The sequence below is a fragment of the Parus major genome, chromosome 7 (genome assembly GCF_001522545.3).
Source record: "Parus major isolate Abel chromosome 7, Parus_major1.1, whole genome shotgun sequence".
Classification (NCBI taxonomy): Eukaryota; Metazoa; Chordata; class Aves; order Passeriformes; family Paridae; genus Parus; species Parus major.
The window spans coordinates 35,666,217-35,676,133 of record NC_031776.1 but is presented as its reverse complement, the minus strand read 5'-3'; the positions used below and the strand labels follow the sequence as shown (position 1 = coordinate 35,676,133).

At 38.1% G+C, this 9,917-nt stretch overlaps 1 protein-coding gene across 1 annotated transcript in view; it reads right to left on the bottom strand.

The window, feature by feature from the left end:
- The window catches only part of KIF5C (kinesin family member 5C), a 66,280-nt gene that overhangs the window by 34,889 nt on the left and 21,474 nt on the right, over window positions 1-9,917 (bottom strand). Inside the window, exons 4-7 of the mRNA XM_015634826.2 lie at window positions 4,919-5,023; window positions 2,573-2,621; window positions 1,615-1,670; window positions 710-797 (exon numbers count right to left, since the gene is read on the bottom strand). Coding sequence (XP_015490312.1) covers window positions 710-797; window positions 1,615-1,670; window positions 2,573-2,621; window positions 4,919-5,023 — 298 coding nt within the window. The remainder of the gene's footprint in view (window positions 1-709; window positions 798-1,614; window positions 1,671-2,572; window positions 2,622-4,918; window positions 5,024-9,917) is intronic.

Genomic DNA, 9,917 nt, shown 5'->3' with positions numbered 1-9,917 from the left:
ATATAATATAATATAATATAATATAATATAATATAATATAATATAATATAATATAATATAATATAATATAATATAATATAATATAACTTTATTTTATTTTATTTTATTTTATAAACTGAGGTTCTGCCAAATCCACTGCTTGCACCAGGGACATCTCCCAGTATAAATTTGGGAAGAGGTCCTTTAATCCCCACTCATGCAACACAAAATCAACAAGTCTGGATTATTTTGGGGTTTAATTCCTGAAGATTCATTTGTTTTGCCATCACTGGAACCCAATCCAAGGCCCTGCTTTGCTGGGATAAACATGCAGAGGTTGGGAAGAGCCCTGCTGCTGTTGGACCAGGGAATTACAGCCCAAAGGAAAATGTAACTGCATCATTTCAGCTCCTTATCATTCCAAAACATCTCCACCCTGAGCACCCATCCCTGCTGTGATGTTTAATTTAATAAATTAAATTAATTTAAATTAATAAATGCCATTTAATGCCAGCCAGGATTCCCGGTTGGGAGCTGAAGGTCGGCGGAGCCTCCGCACAAGAGCACGGCCAGTGAACTGAAATTGCCGCAATTCCAGCGGCGTGAAATCACCCACAAAGTGACTCCAGGTCCTTGAGGGACAGGAGGGAGCAATAAATCCCTTGGGAACCCCTCTGGAGAGAATTCCAGAGAATTCCAGAGAATTCCAGAGAATTCCAGGGACACTCACTTGTCACGGCCACGTGCCGGTTGGCCTTCCCTTCATCGATGACATCCAGCACTTCCTCAGGACTGGACACAAACCTTTCTGTACAGCCCTGGGGACAGGCAAGGGGGAATCAGGAATTCAGCACAAGGAACACAATCCTCAGGAGAACCAGGATCCCACGGGTTCCTCGGAGAGGCAACGGACCCAAACCCGCCCTGGGGTGACTTCCAGGGGAAATTTGGGAACCATTTTTTTTCCACAGTGAAATCCGGACACACAGCATGAAATTTTCCACAGAAAACATGGAATGATACAATATATCTTCTTAATTTGGGCTGGATTTCATACCAAATTTTCTCCCTCAAATTACAAGGCAAAGTGCAAAGTCCTTCTCTCCCAACGCAATATTACTTAATAAATTATTTTATCAATTTCTTTTTGCTCCTCGAGCTGAGAATAAACAGAAAAATATTATATATACATTATTTAGGCTCACATATGTTCATATCAAACATATTGCATTCAAGTGAGGGCCCAGAAAGTCACAAAACAAATTCCTAACCCAACCAATCTGTTCTGAACTATTGAAGATTACAGCATCCATGCTGCAAAATATTAAAGAACAAAATTCCTCAAGTTGTTCCCTTTCATATCTGACATGAAAGGGGAATATGAATACTTAAAATTTAACAGCATCCTAACAAAATGGCAACGTTCAAAGTCAGGAGAATAAAACAAACACGATTCAAGCCCATTAATATTTCAGGAAACTTGTTTAAACCCAGGAACCAACACAACTCAAACATTTCAAGGCTTCAAACAGGGGTTGAATTATTTCAGCAAAGACAGTGGATGCAAATGGAAATTTGTAAAGAAATGCATTTGTGGGAAAGAATGAAAAGCTGAAGATGAAATTATTCTTTTACCTTAACATAGGGGACTCTGTTTTTATCTTCATGTACAGCGAGGTTTGTCTTTGACACTGGAGAAAGACGTGGAGATCATCAGGAATAATGCAGAGGTAATAAATAAAGTGTCAGCTCCAGGCATGACAGACACATTTTGGGGATGGGAATTTGTAAATGAGATCAGCATCCCCCACTCCTTATAAACCTCCAGCATTCCTAACACACAGAAATTGCTTCCTGCTCTGTCAGTCTTGGACCTGTTCATTGAAATTTAACTTTGGGGCACAAAAGCTTTTGTTTATTGCTTGGGTGAATTAAATAAACCCAGACTAAGCTGGGCTTTGGCAAAGCAGAAGAGACAGGAGAGCAGCCTGGAATTCAGAGCAGATCAGAGCCACATTTAAAGACATTTCTACCTTTACAGACATTTCTACATTTAAAGATATTTCTACCTTTGCAGACATTTCTACCTTTGCAGACATTTCTACATTTACAGATATTTCTACATTTAAAGACAATTCTACATTTAAAGACATTTCTGCATTTGCAGATATTTCTACCTTTGCAGACATTTTTACATTTGCAGCCATTTCTGTCCTCACACTAATTACCAAAATCCACTTTTATTAACGCTCGACACGCAGAGGTAGAGCCGTGAGCTGTGAAAGAAGCAGCTCCTCCCCACCAGACTGCCTGACAGATCATTCTAAAGCACCCCCTGCCTTTTTAAATCAGTTTTCCTTGGAGAACACCCATTGCCAAGGAGGCCCAGCCCTGCCTGGCGGGCTGTGAAATTCACAGCAAAGCGCGTGCTCTGCAGGGGCAGGTGCACAGGAGACACATCAGATGATTGGAACTGCAACATTCTCAGGTTTAAATTTAATCCCCTCCCAAATAAAGTCACTTTTTCCTCCCAGGCTTTGGTTCCAAGCTCTGGATGAAGCCAAGGCAGCCACGTAAGAAACACAGAACTTACCATCGAGCAGGTCCCTTATTTTGTCCAGATAGATCTCAAAGTAGGAAACCTAATTAAATAATCACAAATATCACAGATTTAAACCTTGCTGATTTCATGTCTTGCTGTCTCTGTGTTTCCATCACTGTCAAAGCACCAAACTAAAAATAAAACCCCGCCTCCCACACAAGTTTGAATTCCATCTTTCACGGGAACACATTTGTATCTTGAGTGATTTACAAGCCATTGATCTCCCTCCATTTATCAATGATTCATCAGGAAAGTACACAAAAAAAAAACCCTGCAGGCAAACCTTATCTTTTTTTTTTTTAATTTATTTTTGGTAAATAGGAAAAATTGAGAAAAAATATTGAACTGAATCAAATCAATGCAGCTCCTGCCATATCTGTGCAGGGTCAGGTTTGAGGATTGTAAAAATTGGTTTTAACCCCCCCCAAAAACCAGAGACCACCTTTACCATTACAATTTCCACAAGCCTCAGCAATATATATTAAAATAAACTTTTAAATGAAGCACATGTGACAGTTCTGCCTTGACTCAAATCCAAGGAAGAAAATGAAAATGAGATTTGCTGTAACAAAGAGAAACAATTGTCCTCAAAAAAAACAAAAAACAAAAAGAAAAGAGAGGAGAACAATGGAATGAATGAGTTCCTTAATAAAAGGGGATTTGACTCACAGAGGAAACAGAAATATGTGAAGGGACTAGGCCTAACCCTTCCCTAATTAAGGTTTATCCAGATGTTTATCCAGATTATTTAGCACATGTCAATAAACTCCTGGTTTAGTCCTGGTAAAGTCTCATTTTCTCTCATCTGAAAAATAATGTCTGGGCTTTTTATACAGATGAGTTGAACTTTCCAGGTAAAACTGCCATTAAATACAGATATATTTTGCATTTTTGCCTTCTTCTTTTAAAGCTCTTCTCTGGACCAGCTGATTCCAACAGCCCAGTTAGGCCAGACTTAATATTTTACATCAAAAACCAACACTCCTACAGAGCAGAGACCAAATTCTAAATGGATATCTAAACAGAGAGGGAGAGGGAAAAAAAATGTTTTTATTATTAATTTCTAGTGCTGGTCCAGTCCTGAGTGTGCCAGTTTGGTTAAACCCTGCCAGAACATTTCTCTCGCTGACAGCTCCTTGTCCCTGCTGCCCAGGGAGCTTTCCTGGGAGAAATTCCTCAGCTCTGCTGGGAAACCTCTGGAAAAATCCCGGGATTTATGGGGCAGGCCAGGAATTTCCTGCAGCTTGGGGTCCCCATCTGTCAGCACCCAAGGGCTGCTTGTGTGGAACTGCAGCAGCCACTGAAAGCTTTCCAGAGGAGGGAATCAGTGTGGAAATTCAGAGGGGCTTCTCTGTATTTTACAGTCCAATGCCTCTGTATTTCATGGTGTATTTGTAATATTTCTTCTGTCTGTACCTCCTTGTACCCAATACAGAGCTGAGCCCTTCCAGGAGCTGGTTCAGAGGTACAAGATGATTAAAATAAACACACAAATATTCCCCTGGGAGCACTCCAAGGGATTTAATGCAAACAGCACTAAAAAGTCACTTATCTCTAAAGGCACAAAAAGGACAGGGAGCTCTGCTCTCAGCAGGAGAAGGGACAGTGGCTTCACATCTACATGTGCTCAGCTACTCAAATATTTAGCTCTGGTTTAGTTTTGGGGCAGGGATGACACAGAAATCTCCTTTTCCCTGCAATCCATGGTGATTTTACTGAAGTCTGCTTGGAAAGAAGCCGCAGCCTGACCCCAGCTCTGCCAGATGGAGCAGAGCCCCCCACAGCTGAGAGCTCCCCAGGACCCCGGATGGGCAGCGGGAATTAAAGGTCAATCCCAAACATTTGGGAGCTCACATGGCTGGGATCAAGGGAAGGACATGGAAAAACACTGGACCACCATCAGAAGGAGCCCCATGCACCAGGAATTCAAAAATCACTTCTGAACATCCTTCCATGGGTTGCCGGACCTTTCCCCACTTTCAATCCCTCATCCTGGAGATGGATGTCGGGATTTTCCCAAATGTCCTGTGGCTCCATGGTATTTTTGGTCAGAACCAGCAGGCTCCAGTCTCTGGAGGAGCTGCAGAAAATCAATATTTGGCTGCCCAAAGGGTGGTTTCAGCAAACCTGAGCCGGACACGCACTCCAGAAAAAAAATCCAGCTAGTTGCTTGAGGTGATTTCTAGGATTTCACTAACAAATACTGGAATTTGCACTGTAAAAAAGGGATGGAGGGAAAAAATCCAAACCCCAAGCCCACAGAACATCCCAAGACAGATTTCCCACGGGCTTCCTGCCACTTCCAAGCCTTTACATAACGTGTCACTCCACATTTACCTTTATGTGGAACTCCAGGTTCTCGTCCATGGAGTAGATGTGATCAAAGATGTCGTGTGCGATCCTGGGGATGATTCCCATCAGCTGAGGGTCGTGCAGCTTCCCCTGCAGACACAAAACCCCACAATTTCTTCCTCAGGGAGCAGACAGGAGGGAGATTTATCCAAATTTTCCTCTTCCAGAGGGTTCCCATGAATGTTTATTGCTCTAGGGGGGATTAACTTGGTGCTGGTGCTCAGAAAAGGTGGCAGAACAAACTTCACCCTTGGAATTCCTCACCCCAGGGATGATCCTTGTGTCCTGCCAGCTCCTTTCCAACGCTCTCCCCAGCTGACAAACACAACAAAAATCCAACTCCCAGCCTGATCTCCCTGTTCAACCAGGATTTGGGGAATTTGTCAGTGACAAGAAGCATTAAAACATCCTACTCCTCCTTCCCGCTGGGCTGGGGGAAGATCTGGCTTACGGGGATTTGGGGATTCCAGTCAAATATTCCAAATCTGAGCCCGCCAGGGCTGTTGCAGGGAACTCAAAACCCCCTCCTGTTTTCCATATTCATTTCCACAAACACCTGCCCCTGTTCTTTTAGGAACTGAATATTCGCTCATGCCAAAAAATTCCCTTGCCCTGCTCACGTTGGCACCTCTGGGAGAGGCAGCGCCACCAAAACGGGGTCAGAAAGGTAAATTTGAGATAAAAGCCCACTCTGCCCACAGCTTCCACTCAACTGCTGCTTCCAAATGTTTCATGAAACTGCTTCAATGTGGAAGAATCCATCAGAAGATTCCATCAGAACACGCAGTTTGGAATCTCTGACACGCCTCTGGAATAAATCTTTGTCCAACTCAAACTGCCCCTGTCAGCACAAAAATATTCTTACTCCAAACACTGGCACAGAATTCTTATGAATTTTTAAAAATATGCACAGTTCCCCATCCTGGGAGGGCAGATTTGATCTGTGATTGATAAAAATTGTTAAGCACCAACTGTTTTTTTAGCAAAATGCACCTAAATGTGTTTTTTATGATGATGTGTTTGTCAGTGACTACTGGGTCACAGTGAATCTGTTGTCCCAGTCTTTATTAGCATCCTTAAATATAGTCTGAAATAGAGATTTTTATATATATAAAATAGTATATAAAAATATATATAATATATATAATATATTGCTATATGTAATAATATATAATATATTGTTATGAAGCAGATAACAATATATAATAAAAACAATATAAAACATTTAAATACATCTTCTATCAATATATAATTATATATACAATAATATAATAAAATACAATATACAATATCTTACATAACTATTGTTTTATTGTTTAAATTATGTATTTTATATTAGATATTAATTATATATAATATATAATATATAATAATGATGTATTATATATTGTATATTAGATTATATATTATATATATTATATTTTATATATTATCAATTATCTAATATGTATTATATATTGTATTTATATATTTTATATGTAATATATTATACATTACATATTATATATTTATAATATATAAAATTTTATATTAATGCAAAACATATATTCTATATAATATAAATATAATATAATACATATTTTATATATATTATATTATATAAATTATATATATTATATTGTATATAGAATTATTATATATTATAATAGATAATATTGTTATATTTATTTTAATATAATTCTTATATTTATTTTTATATTTATTATATTTTAGTTATATATTTATTTATATACTTATTATATTTTATTTATATATTTGTTATATTTTATATTTTCTATAATATAAAATTTTGGGCCTAAAATAGAAATTTTTGTCACTTCCCCATTTCCCCTGAGCTGGTGGAGTGGCAGTGAATTTCTGAGCAGCAGCCAGGGAGGGATGAAGGCAATTTCACACCAAGAACTGACATCACTTCTCCCTCCACCCCCCAGCCTGTGCTTAAAGCACTTAATGATTTATAATTATATATATATTGTTTTATTCTAGTTCAGAGGTTCCTGCCCCTGAACTACAGAAACATCTTGAGGGGAAAAAAACCCAAAAAGGGATAAATCAGTTCCGTTTCTGTTTTCCCTATGGAGCAGCACTCAGCTGGAGCTAAACTGTAAATATTTTATTTATATTTCATCAATAATGATAATTTCATTAATCAATAACCTCCTGCAGCACTTAAACCCTGCACCACACCCAGCATCTTCTTAAGCTGCAAAAGTAAAAACTCCTTCCCATCCCAGGCACCATTTTATTTCATTTATTTATGAGAATGGGGGGGAAAAAGGCAATTAAATCAAATTAAATCCCTGATGAAGGGGAAAACTGAATGTACAAACACCCCTCAAGATTTTGTCTTTCCTTGCTCCATCACTCAGTGGCTGCAGCCTCATTTCCACCCCTCTCCTTGAAGAAATCCTGGAAAACCTCCCTGGACCAACTGGGAGTTTTCCCTCAGAGGGAAAAGGAGCTTTCCCTAAACTGGGATAAACTGGGATAAACTGGGATAAACTGGGATAAACTGGGATTCCTTCAGGGTGCACAAATCCAGCAGAACCCACAATTCCTAAAGCAGCCCCAAAGGCAGGAATGCTCCAGCAGAGCTGGAATGGGTTTGGTGGAGCTGGATTTACCCAGCAGCACCAGCTAAACTTATCCTTTAATCATTTTTAGGAAGTGACAACTTTTAAATACATTTAACTCAATATTTTCCCTAGCTCAGCAAGCCCCATGATAATTATATTTTCCTTTCCACAGCTCCTCTGGCTCAGAAATCCAGGTGTAAAACCTGAAGTGTGAGGGATGCTCATAGCTGCCACCATTTAAATCAGTAGAAAATTCCATTTTTATTTTATTTTAAATTTTATTTTAATTTATTTCAAATTTATTATTTTAAATTTTATTTTAATTTATTTTAAATTTATTATTTTAAATTTATTATTTTAAATTTAATTTTAAATTGATTATTTTAAATTGATTCTTTTAAATTGATTCTTTTAAATTGATTCTTTTAAATTTTATTTTAATTTTTATTTTAAATTAATTATTTTTAATTTATTATTTTTAATTTATTATTTTTAATTTTATTTTAATTTTTAATTTTATTTTAATTTATTTTAAATTTATTATTTTATTATTTAAAATTTCTATTATTTTAAATTTTAGTTTAATTTATTTTAAATTTATTCTTTTAAGTTTCCATTATTTTAAATTTATTATTTTAAATTTATTCTAATAAATATAAATTTATTCTATATAAATTTAAAATTCTTTTAAATTTATTCTTTTAAATTTTAGTTTAATTTATTTTAAATTTATTCTTTTAAATGTATATTATTTTAAATTTATTCTTTTAAATTTAATTTAAAAAATTTTATTTAATGGATTTTTATTTTAAAAAAGAGGGGGATGGAAATGGGGCCCCCACTTTCATTTATGGCTTGGGTTGGAAAGGATTTAAATCTCATCCCATTCCATGGGCAGGGAATCTCCCACTAAAAGTGAGAGAGGCCATAAAAAGGAAGGGAACAAAAGGTGGGCTGAAAAACTGGAATTAAAAACTGAAAGAAACCACAAATATTCCCATGGATTCTGCTCTAACTTCACTGAAAGGGTTTGGAAACACCCACCAAGAGCTCTCTGCCTATTAAACCCTGAGATTTTAATAAAAACTTTGATTAAATGCAGATGAAATGCAACATTTGAAGCAGGATTGTTAATTCAGGATGTTGACATCATAACTCCAATTTATGAGGAACCAAGCACCGAAATCTCTGCTGTGGGGAGATCAAATCCCAAATTGACTTATGGTGGAAAAAAAAGTGATTTTTAAACTTTGATCCTGCTTTTCAGGTGGTGAAGAAAGTCTGTCAGAAAGTCTGTGTTACAGCCCCGTGTCCTGGTGGAGCTTAACACCAACACTGTGAAGCATTTCCCATTTCCCATTTCACACAAAATCCCCCGTAACAGCTTTACCAAGAGGATTTACTATTTCTTCAACTCCAGACTATTTTTTTCCCCCTTTCCACAACACACTTTAGCAACTTTACAAGAGGATGTTGGGATTAAAGCTGAATATAGACTGGATTCCACTTGGAAACGACAGCTTTTTCCTTTATTCGAGGAGGAAAACAGCGGCTCCTCCACGGTCATTCCCTTTATCACCACTTGTAAATCTGAATATAAATTGGCTTTAGGAGATCTTTCTCAGGCCATGTGGAAGCACCAGCTCGAGCCCTGCAGATATTTTGATTTAATTACACCCAGAGCTGGTGGATTACTCAGGATTGTGCCATCTGTGAGGGCTGAGCCAGTGATTTTTTCCCCCTCCTGCTTAATTAGACATCGCTGATTGCATCCTCCAGGAATGCAGATTTTCCCAAGGCCCCGGGGCTCCTGTTGTCCTTTATCCTGCAGCTTGGGTGGTTTGTCTGTGGGAATTGTGGAGCAAAACCTGAAGCCAGAAAAGCTCGGTCTTAACTTCCACAGAGCCCAGCTTTGCTAGGCTGAGCTGCTCCAAGACACGGACAGGGGAGGAGCAGCCTCATGCAAGGAGGAAATCCTTGAATTTCTGCTGGAATGTCTAAATATCTTCTAGCTGACCCAAAAAAACTAACCCAAACCACAGGAAAACCCTTCTAGGTGACCCAAAACCACAGGAAAATCCTTCTAAGTGAGACAAAAGAGACCAAAGCACAGGAAAACCCTTTCAGGTGACCCCAAAGAGCCCAAAACCACAGGAAAATCCTTCTAGATGACCCAAAAGAAACCTCAAACCACAGGAAAACCCTTCTAGGTCACCCAAAGGAACCCCAAACCATAGGAAAATCCTTCTAGGTGACCCTAAAAAAACCCCAAACCACAGGAAAACCCTTCTAGGTGACCCAAAAGAGCCGAAAATCACAGAAAAATCCTTCTAGGTGATGCAAAAGAAACCTCAAACCACAAGAAAATCATTCTGGGTGACCCCAAAACATCCCCAAACCACAGGAAA